At 41.6% G+C, this 18,760-nt stretch overlaps 1 protein-coding gene and 1 long non-coding RNA gene across 2 annotated transcripts in view; one reads left to right on the top strand and one right to left on the bottom strand.

Moving 5' to 3' along the window:
• The window catches only part of LOC130295587 (uncharacterized), a 30,641-nt gene extending 22,900 nt beyond the window's left edge, over positions 1 to 7,741 (bottom strand). The window contains exons 1-2 of the long non-coding RNA XR_008848920.1: positions 7,614 to 7,741; positions 6,564 to 6,663 (exon numbers count right to left, since the gene is read on the bottom strand). This is a non-coding gene — a long non-coding RNA (uncharacterized LOC130295587). The remainder of the gene's footprint in view (positions 1 to 6,563; positions 6,664 to 7,613) is intronic.
• On the top strand, positions 1,882 to 15,517 carry LOC130295585 (fibrinogen-like protein 1). The gene is made up of 7 exons (XM_056546434.1): positions 1,882 to 1,916; positions 3,840 to 3,909; positions 6,520 to 6,544; positions 7,635 to 7,726; positions 10,929 to 11,049; positions 14,801 to 14,986; positions 15,147 to 15,517. The coding sequence occupies exons 1-7, from the start codon at positions 1,897 to 1,899 to the stop codon at positions 15,446 to 15,448; spliced, it is 816 nt and encodes a 271-aa protein (XP_056402409.1). The 5' UTR covers positions 1,882 to 1,896; the 3' UTR covers positions 15,449 to 15,517.
• The last annotated feature ends 3,243 nt before the right edge of the window (positions 15,518 to 18,760 follow it).

Here is an 18,760-nt window from a genome sequence, read left to right as displayed (position 1 = left end):
TTGTCTAGAAATCTGGAACTGAAAATAGTTGACGCTCACAAAGCTGGAGAAGGCTATAAGAAGATAGCAAAACATTTTCAGATGTCAATGTCCTCTGTTCGGAATGTAATTAAGAAATGGCCATCAGGAACAGTGGAAGTTAAAGCAAGATCTGGAAGACCAAGAAAAATATCAGACAGAAAAGCTTGCAGGATTATGAGAAAAACAAATCAAACCCCATGTTTGACTGCACAATCCCTCCAGAAAGATCTGGCAGACACTGAAGTTGTGGTACACTATTCCACTATAAAGAGATACTTGTACAAATGTGGTCTTCATGGAACATGGAAGAGTCATCAGAAGAAAACCTCTTCTATGTCCTCACCACAAAAATCAGCGTTTGAACTTTGCAAATGGACATATAGTCAAGCCTGATGCATTTTGGAAACAAGTTCTGTGGACTGATGAGGTTAAAATTGAACTTTTTGGCCGGAATGAGCAAAGGTACGTTTGGAGAAGAAGGGGAACAGAATTTAATGAAAAGAACCTCTGTCCAACTGTTAAGCATGGGGGTGGATCAATCATGCTTTTGGTTTGTATTGCAGCCAGTGGCACAGGGAACATCTCACGAGTAAAAGGAAAAATGGATTCAATAAAACTTCAGCAAATTTTGGATTCTAACTTGACGCCATCTGTGAAAAAACTGAAGTTAAAGAGAGGATGGCTTCTGCAAATGGATAATAATCCTAAAAACACCTCGAAATCCTCGGGGGATTTCATCGAGAGGCGTAAACTGAAGGTTTTGCCATGGCCTTAACAATCTCCTGACCTCAACATAATTGAAAATCTATGGATAGACCTTAAAAGAGCAGCGCGTGACAGACAGCCCAGAAATCTCAAAGAACTGGAAGACTTTTGTAAGGAACAATAGGCCAAGATACCTCAAACACGAATTCACAGATTATTGGCTGGCTACAAAAAGCGTTTACAAGCTGTGATACTTGCCAAAGAGGCAGTACAAGATATTAACTCTGCAGGGTGCTCAAACTTTTGCAGATGCCGTTTTTTTGTTCTCTGTTATTTTGAAAGTGTAAATGATGGAAATAAATAGATAGATATGAGATAGATATGCGGTAGCTTGGGGGTTGTAGGGTAAATAGGGTGTAGCTGTGCAGTGATGAAAGGGTGTTGCATTAACCCTTAACTGTCGTGACCACAGGGTGTGGGTTCCTCTTCATATATATATCCTACCGCCACCCGTCCCAGGAACGATAGGGAGGAATAAAGGATTGTCCACAACCAGAATTGTAGTAAACTGGAAATAACTTTACTGCAGATTTTATGTAGGATGAAATCAGAAAATAGTCTATACAGAGGACCGGTACTTAGGCTCCTCACAGGTTGGTTGGGACCTTGTAGGGAATAAGCTTTGAGGCTTGTTTTACGCTGTTCCATTTAATTTAGGGGTTTGATTTAGGTTCAGTAGTCACATAGGATTTTAGGAGAGAGTTGGATAAACTCACGGTTAGCAAGATGCTAGAGAGATAGGCTTCAGGCCTAGATCTGTCTTGTAGGTATGCCCGGAGCTGAGTTCTCTCTGTTAGTCCGGAACCCAAGAGAGATATGATTGGAAACAGCGCCCTTATATGCCAAGGGGGCAGGCTCAAAGCTTATTGGATCCCCAAACCTGTCAGTTCTATTACAAAGGATTGTGGTACATCAGGTGGCACAATCACATGACCTGAAAGGTCCTTAACCTTAGCATAACACATTTACTGTAGATCACATGACCTAAGGTCCTGGAAGTAATCTTTATAAAATAAAATATATACACATTACACATTAAATTAAAGAAGGAAGAGGCGACTAGGGGTTATCCCATTAAGAGACTCCTATCAGGACGAAGGAACTCTGACTATGGGGACTTACGACACAAGGTACAGGACCATGTCCAGTACCGGGACACCACAGATAGATAGACAGATGTGAGATAAATAGATAGATACTGTAGATATGAGGCAGATAGATATGAGCTAGATATGATATAGATAGATATGAGATAGATAGATAGATAAGAGATAGATATTAGATAGATAGCTAGATAGATAAATATGAGATAGATAGATATGAGATAGATATGAGATAGATAGATAGATATGAGGCAGATAGATATGAGATAGATATGATATAGATAGATATGAGATAGATATGGTATAGATAGATATATAGGAGATAGATAGATATGAGATAGATAGATAAGAGATAGATATTAGATAGATAGCTAGATAGATAAATATGAAATAGATAGATATGAGATAAATAGATAGATAGATATGAGGCAGATAGATATGAGATAGATATGATATAGATAGATATATAGATAGATATGAGGCAGATAGATATGAGATAGATATGATATAGATAGATAAAAGATAGATAGTTAGATATGAGATAGATAGATAGAGATATGAGATAGATAGATATGAGATAGATAGATAGATATGAGATAGATAGATAGGAGATAGATATTAGATAGATAGATATGAGATAGATAGATATGTGCGTCACAGTCCCAGCAGCGAGATCACAGGATTGTGACATCACTGGGAGGGCAGGGAAAACACCGCCGGTGCATCCTCCCGGGGCATGCGCGCGGAGCACACCACTGCGGCCATCTTGCTAAAAGTCCACAGTACAGCACTCAGGAATCATCGCCCCCCCCCCCCCCATGCCATCTACCGGCAGATGACACGCACTCCTCCTCGTCTCCTATTCTTGGGATAATTTTAGTTTTGCCAGAGTTCTCCTTTAAGGATGTGTTCACATGGGACGTTTAATTAGCTGTACCGCAATGTTACTGCTACGTATGGAAATTGCTGTAAAAAGGGGTACTACACAGGGAAAAAACATGTTTTCAAACCAACTTTGTCAGAAAAATTTGTAAATTACTTCTATATAAAAATCTTAAACCTTCCAGTACTTATCAGCTGCTGTACGCTCCAGAGGAAGTCATCTTATCTTTTTAATCTAGCATGGTGCTCTCTGCTGACACCTCTGTCCATGTCAGGAACTGTCCAGAACAGGCACAAATCCCCATAGCAATCCTCTGTTTTTGAGTAGTCTTATCTGAATGGTCAGAGTTTTCTTGTTGTTCCCAACCCCCACCCCTTTAACTTGGTGATATAAAAAGGGGATGGCAGTGAAGAGTATTAGAAGCTACTCACAGAGCACTTCTGAGGACTGGAGAGAACTTAGTAGGTCCCATTTACTCTCTCATTTTCTTTCTTTAATTTTGTCATTGTATTTCGTTTTATTTATTTATTTGTACATTAGTGTTTTAAAATTTGCCATCAGATTTATTTTATTTATTAAATTTACCTATTTATTCACAAATGTATTTACTTATTTATTTGCCAATTTGTTGATGAATTTATTTACTTATTTGTTAATTTATTTACTTATTCATTTATTTATTTACTTATTTATTTTATTATTTACACATTTATTTACCTTTTTGTTTATTAATTTATTTATTTACTTATTTATTTTCTTATTTATAGATTTATTTACCTTTTTGTTTATTAATTTATTAATTAATTTATTTACTTATTTATTTTCTTATTTATAGATTTATTTACCTTTTTGTTTATTAATTTATTAATTTATTTATTTACTTATTTATTTTTTTATTTATACATTTATTTACCTCTTTGTTCATTAATGAATTAATTAATTTATTTATTTATTTACTTATTTATACATGTATTTACCTCTTTGTTCATTAATTAATTAATTAATTAATTTATTTATTTATTTACTTATTTAATTGTATCAAAACTTACATTTGCCAATCTGTTTAGGTGTGTGAGAATGAAGACGAGGAACCTGCTGCGGTGTTTGCTCCTAGTTCTGTGTCAACGAATCACACTGGTAAGTTCTGTCAGTTTAAGGGGGGTTTCATACATGGTAATTAAATTTTTTTTTTTTTTAAATTAGCTTTTTGTAGTATTTGTCAAGGAAGATTTTTAGTTATTTATTTTTTTATTAATTAAAGATGTTAGGGAAATCTACCGTATTTTTCGCCCTATAGGACGCACCGGCGTATAAGACGCACCCAATTTATAGGCGCAAAATCTAAAAAAATAAAGATTCTGAACCCAACAGTAGTCTTCTACCTGCGGACCTCCAGATGTTTCAAAACTACAACTCCCAGCATGCCCGGACAGCCAACGGCTGTCCGGGCATGCTGGGAGTTGAAGTTTTGCAACATCTGGAGGGCCACAGTTTGAGACCGCTGATCTAAATAGCTATAATACAGGTAATAAAGCTTTTGTAGTAACAAACAGTATCTAAGCGAGTATCTAACTAACTAGAACGTGGGGTGTCTAACTAAATCTAACCAATTTGTGCCCAAAACTAGCAGTACCTAGAAACTAAGGGTATCTACAAAATGGTACCCAACCTATTATCTAACCAACTAGTGATATCAAAAGGGTTTGGGGATATGGGGGGGAATAAGTAGTCATATCAGTAGTAGTAGGCTTTTGGCTGTCCGGGCATGCTGGGAGTTGTAGTTTTGCAACATCTGGAGGTCCGCAGATTGAAGACCACTGGTATAGGAGGTAATACTCACGTGTCCCCGCCGCTCCGGACCCGTCACCGCTGCCCTGTATGTCGCTCCATCGCTGTCGCCGCGTCCCCGTGGTGTCCCCGACTCTCCGGACGTCTTCTTTCCCGGGATCCACGCTCTCCGTCGCCGTCATCATGTCGCTACGCATGCCGGGACGGCTAAGCAGGGGATCCCGGAACGGAGCAGACACCTAGGAGGCAGGCAAGGTCCTGTAAGCTGTTTGGGATGCCGCGATTTCACCACTTTCCCTTCAGAAGCGGTGGTCAGCTTTGATCGCCGTGTCTGAAGGGTTAATACAGGGCATCACCGCGATCGGTGATGTCCTGTATTAGCCGCGGGTCCCGGCCGTTGATGGCCGCAGGGACCGCCGCGATAGGGGAGTATTCGCCGTATAAGACGCACCGACTTTTTCCCCCCAGTTTTGGGGAAGAAAAAGTGCGTCTTATACGGCGAAAAATACGGTATATTATATCTACAATGTTTTTTTTATTTGTTTGGGTTTTTTTGCAATTTTTTGGTAGTACCTTTCATCAATTTTGGAGAATTTTTAGGTATGTGACTATTTTCAAAAAGGGGTCCATGAGGAGTGAGAAATATAAAGGAAGGATTTATACTGCTGGATCCACTTCTGGCTTTGACTCAAAAATTTCTATGTGGAATCCCAGTCTTAAAGGGGTACTCCGTTGGAAAACTTTTGTTTTTTAATCAACCGTTGCCAGAAAATTAATCAGATTCTTAAATTACTTCTATTAAAAAATCTTAATCCTTCCAGTACTTATTAGCGGCTGTATACTACAGAGAAAATTCTTTGCTTTTTGGATTTCTTTTCTGTCACAAACACAGTGCTCTCTGCTGACACCTCTGTCCATTTTAGGAACTGTCCAGAGCAGCATATGTTTGCTATGGGGATTTTCTCCTGCTTTGGACAGTTCACAAGACCTATAATAAGAAAAACACAACTGATAAAAAATGCAGCAATAATAAAATGTATTAAAGGGGTACTCCGGTGAAAATCTTTTTTCTTTTAAATCAACTGGTGGCAGAAAGTTAAACTTATTTGTAAATGACTTCTATTAAAAAATCTTAATCCTTCCTGTACTTATTAGCTGCTGAATACTACAGAGGAAATTATTTTCTTTTTGGAATGCTTTCTGATGACATTATGAGCACAGTTCTCTCTGCTGACATTATAATAATAATAGTAACACTTTTTTTTATTGTTGTCCTTAGTAGGATTTGAACCCAAGTCCCCAGCACTGCAAGGCAGCAGTGCTAACCACTGAGCCACCATGCTGCCCTTAGCATACATCTGCTATGCACGGTTGCTAAAATGGACAGAGATGTCAGCAGAGAGCACTGTGCTCGTGATGTCATCAGTGTTCCAAAAAGAAAGGAATTTCCTCTGTAGCATTCAGCAGCTAATAAGTACTGGAAGGATTAAGATTTTTTTTTATAGAAGTAATTTACAAATATGTTTAACTTTCTGCCACCAGTTGATTTAAAAGAAAAAAGGTTTTCACCGGAGTACCCCTTTAAGTACTGCAATGCCATGAAATCCCCAAGAGAATACATGAAGCATTTCTGGCATTTTTAATTTTTTTATTGTTCTTCCCATAGAAGTCGATGGGAGAAAAAATGCCAAGATTTTATAAAAAAAAATCAAAACACCACACCGAGAGTATAGTGGGATTCTGGGAAATGCTACAAAAGCCTAAAAACAATACAAAATGGTGTAGTATTATGTCCTATGCATAGAATTTTCTATTAATATGAGAGAATTTTCTTTTGTTGTAGCCTATGAAACTGAGCATCATTTTTGAATGTATAATAATAATAATAATAATAATAATAATAAAATACATTATAAAAATTCTAAAGTTAACATAAAACACAATGTTTTTTTCTTACAGAGTCAGGAAGAGCAACAGGCTGAGGGTAAGATATGATCACTTACCTCCATATACAGGGGGAACATTTTTCTTTTATCTACATTGTATTTGTGTGTCATGTGACTCATTGTCATTTCTTGTGTGTCATGTGACTCATTGTCATAGCTAGAAATAAAAAGTAAAAAAAAAAATTATAATTATACATTAACCCCAGCATGCCCTTTGGCTGTCCGTGCATGCTGGGGGTTATAGTTATGCAACAGCTGGAGGCACACTGGTTGCAAAACACTGAGTTTGTTACTTAACTCAGTGTTTCCCAACCCGTGCGCCTCCAGCTGTTGCAAAACTACAACTCCCAGCATGTACGTTTTTTTCTGTGCATGCTGGGAGTTATAGTTTTGGAACAGCTGGAGGCACACAGGTTGGGAAACACTGAGTTAGGAAACAGACAATGTTTCCCAACCAGTGCCTCCAGTTGTTGCAAAAATACAACTCCCAGCATGCACAGGCAGCCGAAGGGCATGCTGAGAGTTGTAGTTTTGCAACAACTGGAGGAGAACAGTTTGGAGACCACTGTGTAGTGGTGTCCAAACTGTAGCCCTCCAGATGTTTCAAAAGTACAACTCTGAAGGGCCAGATGTTACAGAACTACAACTCCCAGCATGCCTGGACTGTCTGGGCATGCTGGGAGTTGTAGTTTTGCAACATCTGGAAGAGCACAGATTGGAGACCATTGCACAGGGGATAAGATGTTTGATCGCGGGGGGACCCGCTGCTGGGACCCCCTGCGATCTCTGTGCAGCACCCACATTCTATGTGGCGCTGCTTCTCCAGTCAGGGACTAGAGAGGTGATGTAACGCCAAGCCCCCTTTGTGATATCACGTCACGCCCCCTCCATTCATGTCTATGGGAGGGGGCGTGACGCCCGTCACGCCCCCTCCCATAGACATGAATGGAGGGGGCGTGTTGTGACGTCATGTGTCCAGTCCCGGAAGCACCGATTGGACCATTGGGTGGACAACATTCAGCTATTCCTTTCAAAACAAGGGGGAGGAGAACTGAAAACACCGGAAATAAATAGCAACACATGGGTTAAATATTTTTGGTGTTTTACCGAATTTTCTTGGTTCTGCAGGATTTGACTGTTTTGACATCTGGACAAAAAACAATCTGTCGGATAGTGGAATCTACACGGTTAAACCTAAAGGAGCCGATGTTGCTTTTAAGGTGAGAGAATCAATGATCTTTCTATAGCAGAAGACAATGGGGGAGATTCATCAAAACCTGTGGAGGGGAAGAATGGTGCAGTTGCCCATAGCAACCAATCAGATTGCTACTTTCATTATTTAAAAAAAAAAAAAAAAAAGGCCTCTGGAAAATGAAAGTAGTGATCTGATTGGTTGCTATGGGCAACTGGTCAACTTCTCCTCTGCACAGGGTTTGTATTTGTATTCTCTGACCTTATATTGATTGGCCAGTCTGTATTTAGAGATGAGTCAAAGTTTTGTATATTTCCCCTTAACCCCTTAAAGGGGTACTTCGCTGCCCTGTGTCAGAAGCTCCGCTCCCCAGCGTCCGGAAGTTTATTGTTCCCTTCGTGACGTCACGCCCCCTTCGTGACGTCACGCCCGCCCCCTCAGCGAAAGTCTATGGGAAGGGGGCGCGATGGCCGTCACGCCCCCTTCCCATAGACTTTTGTTGAGGGGGCGGGCGTGACGTCACGAGGGGCAGCCCTGAACACGGAAGTCTATGGGAAGGGGGCGTGACGGCCATCGCGCCCCTTCCCATAGACATTCGCTGAGGGGGCGGGCGTGACGTCACCAAGGGAGCGTGACGCCACGAAGGGAACAATAAACTTCCGGATGCTGGGGAGCGGAGCTTCTGACACAGGGCAGCGGAGTACCCCTTTAAGGGGTTAAGGGGTAATATACAAAACTTTGGGCGTGACGTCACGAAGGGAACAATAAACTTCCGGACGCTGGGGAGCGGAGCTTCCGACCCAGGGCAGCGAAGTACCCCTTTAAGGACCCGGGGTTTTTCCATTTTTGCCTTTTTTGTTTTTTCCTCCTTACCTTTAAAAAATCATAACTCTTTCAATTTTGCACCTAAAAATCCATATGATGTGTTATTTTTTGCGTCACCAATTCTACTTTGTAATGACGTCAGTCATTTTACCCAAAGATCGACAGCAAAACAAAAAAATAAAAAATCATTGTGAGACAAAATTGAAAAAAAAAAACTCCATTTTGTAACTTTTGGGGGTTTCCGTTTCTACACAGTACATTTTTCGGTAAGAATGACACCTGATCTTTATTCTGTAGGCCCATACGGTTAAAATCATAACTACATGCAGGAAAATGTATACGGTTAAAATTGTCATCTTCTGAACCCTTTAACTTTTTTATTTTTCCACGTATGGGGCGGTATGAGGGCTCATTTTTTGCGCCGTGATCTGAAGTTTTTAGCGATTCCATTTTTGCATTGATATGACTTATTAATAACTTTTTATTCATTTTTTCATGATATAAAAAGTGTCCAAAAATGCACTATTTTGGACTTTGGAATTTTTTTGCACGTATGGCATTGACCGCAAAAAATTTACTATATATTTTTATAATTTGGACATTTCCGTACGCGGCGATACCACATATGTTTATTTTTATTTACATTGTCTAAAGGGTTTATTTACCGTCTAAAGGGTTAATAGCGTGCGGCACCGCGATCAATGCCGCGCGCTATTAGCCACGGGTCCCAGCCGGTGTTAGAGGCCGGGCCCGACCCGCTATGATCTGGAGCGGACTCATGAAGTACGCGTACGTCATGGGTCCTTAAGAGGTTAAAGGAGTACTCCAGTGGAATTTTTTTTTTTTTTAACTCAACTGGTGCCAGTGCCAGTTAAAAAGATTTGTAAATGACTTCTATTAAAAAATCTTTACCATTCCAGTACTTGGAAAGGACAAAAAATTAATTAAAAAAGAAAAGAATTTCCTCTGTAGCATACAGCAGCTAGAAAGTACTGGAAGGGTAAAGATTTTTTTAATAGAAGTCATTTACAAATCTGTTTAACTTTCTGGCACCAGTTGATTTGAAAGAAAAAAAAAATTCCCACCGGAGTACCCCTTTAACGACTCAGTTTTTTATTTCATTTTTTCATTTTTGCATTTTGATTTTTCCACCTCCCCCTCTAAAAATCATAACGCTATTAGTTTTCCACCTACAGACCCATATGATGGCTTGTTTTTTGCGCCACCAATTTTTCTTTGTAATGACATCACTCATTTCACCACAAATATACAGCAAATCCCCCCCCCCCCCAAAAAAAAAATCATTTGTGGGGCAAAATTGAAAAAAACCCCATCATTTAGTCAATTTTGGGGGATTCCGTTTCTACGCATTGCACCTTTCGGTAAAAGTGACACCTTATCTTGATTATCTAGGTCCAATAATACCCAACTTATATACAGTAGGTTGATTTTCTTTACTCCTTTTCAAAAATTATAACTTCATGTACAAAAATTGTCATGTTTAAAATTGTCCTATTACGACCCCTAAAACTTTTTTTTTTCCGTATACGGGGATGTGTGAAGGTAATTTTTTGCGCCGTAATCTCAAGTTCTTATTGGGACCATTTTTATTTTGATGAGACTTTTTGATCGATTTTTATCAATATTTTAGTGTGAACAGAGTGACCAAAAATACCCAATTCTGGACTTTGGTATTTTTTTTACGTATACGCCATTGACCTTGCGGTTTAATTAACATTATATTTTTATGGTTTGGACATTTACGCATGCGACGATTCCAATACCAATATGTTATCTTTTTATTTAAATTTTTTTTTTTATGGGAAAAGGGGGGGGGGGGTGATTCAAACTTTTATTATGGAAGGGGTTAATTCACATTTATTAAGATGTATTTTTCTTTTTTTTTACTTTTTTTTTTACACCATTTTATAGTTCCCATAGGGGACTATTACATGCAATCATTATATTGCATGCACTGGTCAATGCTATGCCGTAGAACTGCATTGAACAGTGTTATCGGTGATCTGCTGCTCCAGCCTGCCATAGCTGACTGGAGCTTTGGATTACTGATCAGACGGGGAGGATGTAGGTAAGGGCCCTCCTGCCGTCCTCTAAGCTGATCTGGACATGGCGATTTCCCCACAATAGTATCAATCATCTCCGCTGAGCTGCCAGGAGTGTTTTCTTTTTCATTTTAGACACCGTGATCAACTTAGATCGCAGGGTCTAAGGTGTTAATGCTGGGCATCACCGCGATCAGTTATGTCCGACATTAGACACAGGTCCCGGCGGCCTGAGCCAGCGTCATAGAAGGGGAGCGAGCGCAGGGCGTACATGTACACTCTGCATTTTTAAGGGGTTAAATCCATGTGAAAAATAAAGGACTGTCATGGCTCCCTCTGCAGGTGTTCTGTGAAATGACAAAAGAAGGAGGTTGGACTCTTATACAGAAACACAACGGAGATGACGGATTGTCATTTAATAAAATGTGGGATGACTATGAGAATGGATTTGGACAGCTTGGAGGTAAGATCTATTTTTGATTTGTGATATTATACTAGTTGTATTCTTGAATATAGGAGCAGTATTATAGTAGTTATATTCTTGTATATAGGAGCAGTATTATAGTAGTTATATTCTTGTATATAGGAGCAGTATTATAGTAGTTATATTCTTGTATATAGGAGCAGTATTATAGTAGTTATATTCTTGTATATAGGAGCAGTATTATAGTAGTTATATTCTTGTATATAGGAGCAGTATTATAGTAGTTGTATTCTTTTATATAGGAGGCAGTATTATAGTAGTTATATTCTTGTATATAGGAGCAGTATTATAGTAGTTATATTCTTGTATATAGGAGCAGTATTATAGTAGTTATATTCTTGTATATAGGAGCAGTATTATAGTAGTTATATTCTTGTATATAGGAGCAGTATTATAGTAGTTATATTCTTGTATATAGGAGCAGTATTATAGTAGTTATATTCTTGTATATAGGAGGCAGTATTATAGTAGTTATATTCTTGTATATAGGAGCAGTATTATAGTAGTTATATTCTTGTATATAGGAGCAGTATTAGAGTAGTTATATTCTTGTATATAGGGGGCAGTATTATAGTAGTTATATTCTTGTATATAGGAGCAGTATTATAGTAGTTATATTCTTGTATATAGGAGCAGTATTATAGTAGTTATATTCTTGTATATAGGAGCAGTATTATAGTAGTTATATTCTTGTATATAGGGGGTAGTATTATAGTAGTTATATTCTTGTATATAGGAGCAGTATTATAGTAGTTATATTCTTGTATATAGTAGTTATATGTGGTAGAAGATTGATAGATGAATCACACTCCCCCTCTGTAGTTGCAAAAGTGAAGATTTATTTCCAAGGTGTACAACTGGAAAAACTAGGCATGAGGTGTGGAGGGTTCCGAGACAAATAACAAGTTTCACACCTGACGGTGCTTCCCCTGGTTTCTCAAACGCCGCACCCTGGGCTTTAAGGACCCAGGACGTCCCCGTACATCCTGGCGTTTTCCGGTCCCTGCCGCGCGCCGGGCAGAGATCGGAACCGGATGCCTGCTGAAATCCAGGGAAAACGCAGAGGGGGGCCATGTAGGCCCCCCATGTCGGCGATCGTCGCAAATCGCGAGGGAAATCGCCCTTGCGATCTGCGGCGATATCAGGCTGATCGGGTCTCTGGGACCCGACCGCCCGGTAATTTTGCATTATCCCAGTTGTCACAGACAGCCAGGACCATGCTGGAGTATAGGAGCGAGGTGGCAAGCCTGCCACCTCCTCCTATCCCCTGCGATCCGTGGGTTAGCAGGGGGGGGGGCGGTTACTTCCTCCCGCCCTGCCCGGCCCCATGTTTTTACACTAACATGCTGGTGTTGCCCTATACTTTTCATTTTGACAAGAGGTAAAAGGGAAAAAAGCCCCCCAAAATTTGTAATGCAATTTCTCCCGACTACGGAGATACCCCATATGTGGGCGCAAAGTGCTCTGGGGGCGCACAACAAGGCCCAGAAGGGAGAGTGCACCATGTACATTTGAGATGATTTGCACAGGGGGGGCTGATTGTTACAGCGGTTTTGACAAACGCAAGAAAAACAAAACCCCACATGTGACCCCATTTTGGAAACTACACCCCTCACGGAATGTAATGAGGGGTGCAGTGAGAATTTTCACGCCACTGGTGTCTGACAGATCTTTGGAACAGTGGGCTGTGCAAATTAAAAATTTTGTACAGCCCACTGTTCCCAAGATCTGACAGACACTAGTGGAGGGTAAATGCTCACTGTACCCCTTGTTACATTCCTCAAGGGGTCTAGTTTCCCAAATGGTATGCCATGTGGGCGTTATTTTGCTGTCCTGGCACCATAGGGGCTTCCTAAATGCGACATGCCCCCCGAGCAAAATTTGCTCTCAAAAAGCCAAATATGACTCCTTCTGAGCATTGTAGTTCGCCCGTAGTGCACTTCAGGTCAACTTATGGGGTACCTTTATACTCAGAAGAGATAGGGTTACAAATTTTGGGGGATATTTTCTGCTATTAACCCTTGCAAAAATGTGAAATTTGGGGGGGAAACACACATTTTAATGAAATTTTTTTTTTTTTTTACGTATGCAAAAGTCTAGAAACCCCTGTGGGGTATTAAGGCTCACTTTATTTCTTGTTACGTTCCTCAAGGGGTCTAGTTTCCAAAATGGTATGGCACGTGTATTTTTTTTGCTGTCTTGGCACCATAGGGGCTTCCTAAATGTGACATGCCCCCGAGCAAAATTTGCTCTCAAAAAGCCAAATATGACTCCTTCTCTTCTGAGCATTGTAGTTCGCCCGTAGTGCACTTCAGGTCAACTTATGGGGTACCTTCATACTCAGAAGAGATGGGGTTACAAATTTTGTTTTTTTTTCTGCTATTAACCCTTGCAAAAATGCGAAACTTGGGGGGAAACACACATTTTAGTGACATTTTTTTTTCATTTTTTTTACATATGCAAAAGTCGAGAAACACCTATGGGGTATTAAGGCTCACTTTATTCCTTGTTACGTTCCTCAAGGGGTCTAGTTTCCAAAATGGTATGCCATGTGTTTTTTTTTTTTTGCTGTTCTGGCACCATAGGGGCTTCCTAAATGCAACATGCCCCCCAAAAACCATTTCAGAAAAATGTACTCTCCAAAATCCCCTTGTCGCTCCTTCGCTTCTGAGCCCTCTGCTGCGCCCCCCCGAACACTTTACATAGACTTATCAGGTATGTGCTTACTCGAGAGAAATTGGGATACAAATACAAGTATAAATTTTCTCCTTTTACCCCTTGTAAAAATTCAAAAATTGGGTCTAGAAGAACATGTGTGAAAAATGGAGATTGTGAATTTCTCCTTCACTTTGCTGCTATTCCTGTGAAACACCTAAAGGGTTAAAACGCTGACTGAATGTCATTTTGAATACTTTGGGGGGTGCAGTTTTTATAATGGAGTCATTTGTGGGGTATTTCTAAGATGAAGACCCTTCAAATCCACTTCAAACCTGAACAGGTCCCTGAAAAATTGTGAGTTTGGAAATTTTGTGAAAAATTGGAAAATTGCTGCTGAACTTTGAAGCCCTCTGGTGTCTTCCAAAAGTAAAAACTCATCAATTTTATGATGCAAACATAAAGTGGACATATTGTATATGTGAATAAAAAAAAAATTATTTGGAATATTCATTTTCCTTACAAGCAGAGAGCTTCAAAGTTAGAAAAATGCTAAATTGTAAAAATTTTCATCAAATTTGGGGATTTTTCACCAAGAAAGGATGCAAGTTACCACAAAATGTTACCACTATGTTAAAGTAGAATATGTCACGAAAAAACTGTCTCAGAATCAGAATGATAACTTAAAGCATTCCAGAGTTATTAATGTTTAAAGTGACAGTGGTCAGATGTGCAAAAAATGGCCGGGTCCTAAGGTGTAAAATGGCTGGGTCCTTAAGGGGTTAAAGGGGTACTCCAGGGAACCAAACTTATCAGACACTTATCCTCTAACCAAAGGATAGTGGATATGTGTTTGATTTTGGGGGGGAGTGGGGTCCGACTATTGGGATCCCCCTGATCTCCTCTACTAACCCTTTCTGGACGAGCCCAAGTGCACTAAGCCAATCATTACATTTTGCAGATTACAGCCAGGAAAGCTACTTGAAAAATAATATATACTCCAAATTTTCCGCAGTGTGAACCCAGCCTTATACTAAATCTACCAGACTTAATGATATTTTATCTATCGTTCAAGGTGAACACTGGCTTGGACTCCGATACATTTATGCCCTGACACAGCAGACGGACAGACCTTCCAAACTGCGCATAAGCATTGGAGACTTTAATGGTCAGGAAGCCTTCGCGGAATACAGTCCCTTTAGTGTTGGAAATGCCCAACAGTTCTATAGATTGTCAGCAGGAATATACTCGGGTACAGCAGGTATGGGAGTCACAGATCTGAGGGTATATTCCCCCCATAATGGTCAATCAAAACATCATTATGTTGGGAATACTCCCTCAATGCCTTAACTCAACATATTGTACAAATATTGTATGGACAGAGCGACTAATAAAAAAATATTTTGTATTTTTCCCTACAGGAGACGCCTTTTTTGGAAATTCTGAAAATGAACTTTTCAACCAGCACACAAGCTTTTTCAGCACCGTTGATAAACCCAATGACAATTGTAACCCGACTTGTCTTTTTGGTGGCCTGATGTATATAAGCTGCAGTCACATTTATCAGGCTGGTTGGTGGTTTAACTCCTGTGGAGAAGCCAATCTGAATGGGCGTTGGCGACAACCACCAAGACATAGGTATCAAGCTTCATCTGTTTCTTGGCCAACATGGAGACCAAATGAGTCCTTGAAGTTTAGCAAAATGTATCTGATTCACAATTAGAGGGTTTCTTCAACTTAATACTTAAAGGGGTACTCCGAAACCCTTCTGATCTATACAATAAAGTTAACATGGTATTTTAAAACTTTGTCGGAATGTTCTTTTTTAATATTTCTTGGCAAAAAAAAACAACAAAAAAAACAGTTCTATCTATCCCAAAGGGTGAAAAATACAACTCATCCTGAAAATAACAAAAAAAAAAAAAAAAAAGCCCTTAAGGAGCTACAGCAACAGAATAATAATAATAAAACAGTTATAACATGTTGGAATGCAACAATGAAAATTGGAAAAACTGCTTCACTCTTAAATAAAGGTGTACTCCACCCCTAGATATCTTATCCCCCTCCCATGGAGCTTTCGTTTAGAGCATCTACTTCAGTGCCGGAGGCTAGTGACATCATGGCCACGCCGCCTCAATGCAAGTCTATGGGAGGGGACATGACGACCATCACACCCCCTCCCATAAACTTGCATTGAGGGGGCATGACCGTGACGTCACAAGCAGGGAGTGACCGTGACGTCACAAGCCTCCGCCTGCATTGTCAATTATCCAGCATGGAGCAAAGTTTGCTCCGTGCACCGGATGTCTGGGTGCCACAGCCGAGATCGTAGGGGTCCCCAGCGGCAGGACCCCCCTGATCAGACAACTTATCCCCTATCCTTTGGCCCACTCCTCATAAGATCTTGCTCCAGATGTCTCAGGTGTCTTCTCCAGAGTGCAGGTATCTTGGCCCACTCCTCATAAGATCTTGCTCCAGATGTCTCAGGTGTCTTCTCCAGAGTGCAGGTATCTTGGCCCACTCCTCATAAGATCTTGCTCCAGCTGTCTCAGGCGTGAAGGTGTCTCCTCTAGACTGCAGGTATCTTGGCCCACTCCTCATAAGATCCTGCTCCAGCTGTCTCAGGTTACAAGGTGTCTTCTCCAGACTGCAGGTATCTTGGCTCACTCCTCATAAGATCCTGCTCCAGATGTCTCAGGTGTGAAGATGTCTTCTCTAGACTGCAGGTATCTTGGCTCACTCCTCATAAGATCCTGCTCCAGATGTCTCAAGTGTGAAGGTGTCTTCTCCAGACTGCAGGTATCTTGGCCCACTCCTCATGAGATCCTGCTCCAGCTGCCACAGGTGTGAAGGTGTCTTCTCCAGACTGCAGGTATCTTGACTCACTCCTCATAAGATCCTGCTCCAGATGTCTCAGGTGTGAAGATGTCTTCTCTAGACTGCAGGTATCTTGGCTCACTCCTCATAATATCCTGCTCCAGATGTCTCAGGTGATAAGGTGTCTTCTCCAGACTGCAGGTATCTTGGCCCACTCCTCATAAGATCCTGCTCCAGCTGGCTCAGGTGTGAAGGTGTCTTCTCCAGACTGCAGGTATCTTGGCCCACTCCTCTTAAGATCCTGCTCCAGCTGTCTCAGGTGTGAAGGTGTCTCCTCTAGACTGCAGGTATCTTGGCCCACTCCTCTTAAGATCCTGCTCCAGCCGTCTCAGGTGTGAAGGTGTCTTCTCCAGACTGCAGGTATTTTGGCCCACTCCTCATAAGATCCTGCTCCAGCTGGCTCAGGTGTGAAGGTGTCTTCTCCAGACTGCAGGTATCTTGGCCCACTCCTCATAAGATCCGGCTCCAGCTGTCTCAGGTGTAAAGGTGTCTTCTCCAGACTGCAGGTATCTTGGCCCACTTCTCATAAGATCTGCTCCAGCTGTCTCAGGTGTCTTCTCCAGACTGCAGGTATCTTGGCCCACTCCTCATAAGATCCTGCTCCAGCTGTCTCAGGTTATAAGGTGTCTTCTCCAAACTGCAGGTATCTTGGCTCACTCCTCATAAGATCCTGCTCCAGCTGTCTCTGGTATGAAGGTGTCTTCTCCAGACTGCAGGTATCTTGGCCCACTCCTCATAAGATCCTGCTCCAGCTGTCTCAGGTGTCTTCTCCAGACTGCAGGTATCTTGGCTCACTCCTCATAAGATCCTGCTCCAGCGGTCTCAGGGGTGAAGGTGTCTTCTCCAGACTGCAGGTATCTTGGCCCACTCCTCATAAGATCCTGCTCCAGCTGGCTCAGGTGTGAAGGTGTTTTCTCCAGACTGCAGGTATCTTGGCCCACTCCTCTTAAGATCCTGCTCCAGCTGTCTCAGGTGTCTTCTCCAGACTGCAGGTATCTTGGCCCACTCCTCATAAGATCCTGCTGGCTCAGGTGTAAAGGTGTGAAGGTGTCTTCTCCAGACTGCAGGTATCTTGGCCCACTCCTCATAAGATCTGCTCCAGCTGTCTCAGGTGTCTTCTCCAGACTGCAGGTATCTTGGCCCACTCCTCATAAGATCCTGCTCTAGCTATCTCAGGTGTGAAGGTGTCTTCTCCAGACTGCAGGTATCTTGGCCCACTCCTCATAAGATCCTGCTCCAGCTGTCTCAGGTTACAAGGTGTATTCTCCAGACTGCAGGTATCTTGGCTTACTCCTAATAAGATCCTGCTCCAGCTGTCTCTGGTGTGAAGGTGTCTTCTCCAGACTGCAGGTATCTTGGCCCACTCCTCATAAGATCCTGCTCCAGGTGTCTCAGGTGTCTTCTCCAGACTGCAGGTATCTTGGCCCACTCCTCATAAGATCCTGCTGGCTCAGGTGTAAAGGTGTGAAGGTGTCTTCTCCAGACTGCAGGTATCTTGGCCCACTCCTCATAAGATCTGCTCCAGCTGTCTCAGGTGTCTTCTCCAGACTGCAGGTATCTTGGCCCACTCCTCATAAGATCCTGCTCTAGCTATCTCAGGTGTAAAGGTGTCTTCTCCAGACTGCAGGTATCTTGGCCCACTCCTCATAAGATCCTGCTCCAGCTGTCTCAGGTTACAAGGTGTATTCTCCAGACTGCAGGTATCTTGGCTTACTCCTAATAAGATCCTGCTCCAGCGGTCTCAGGGGTGAAGGTGTCTTTTCCAGACTGCAGGTATCTTGGCCCACTCCTCATAAGATCCTACTCCAGCTGTCTCAGGTGTGACGGTGTCTTCCCCAGACTGTAGGTATCTTGGCCCACTCCTTATAGGATCCTGCTCCAGATGTCTCAGGTGTCTTCTCTAGACTGCAGGTATCTTGGCCCACTCCTCATAAGATCCTGCTCCAGCTGTCTCAGGTGTGATGGTGTCTTCCCCAGACTGTAGGTATCTTGGCCCACTCCTCATAAGATCCTGCTCCAGCTGTCTCAGGTGTGACGGTGTCTTCCCCAGACTGTAGGTATCTTGGTCCACTCCTCATAAGATCCTGCTCCAGCTGTCTCAGGTGTGAAGGTGTCTGCAGGTTTCACCTCCATAGATGTTCAATAGATTAGGACTCCT

The sequence above is a fragment of the Hyla sarda genome, chromosome 11 (genome assembly GCF_029499605.1).
Source record: "Hyla sarda isolate aHylSar1 chromosome 11, aHylSar1.hap1, whole genome shotgun sequence".
Lineage (NCBI taxonomy): Eukaryota > Metazoa > Chordata > Amphibia > Anura > Hylidae > Hyla > Hyla sarda.
The sequence above is the reverse complement of the archived record's forward strand: the minus strand, read 5'-3'. Positions and strand labels throughout refer to the sequence as shown.

Bases quoted from the DNA above. Each gene is read 5' to 3' on its own strand.
- LOC130295585 (XM_056546434.1), top strand. From the start codon at position 1,897: ATGGGGACTTACGACACAAG. The intron at 1,917-3,839 runs GTACAGGACCAT...CAATCTGTTTAG, and splicing joins ATGGGGACTTACGACACAAG to GTGTGTGAGAATGAAGACGA. The intron at 14,987-15,146 runs GTATGGGAGTCA...TTTTCCCTACAG, and splicing joins AATATACTCGGGTACAGCAG to GAGACGCCTTTTTTGGAAAT.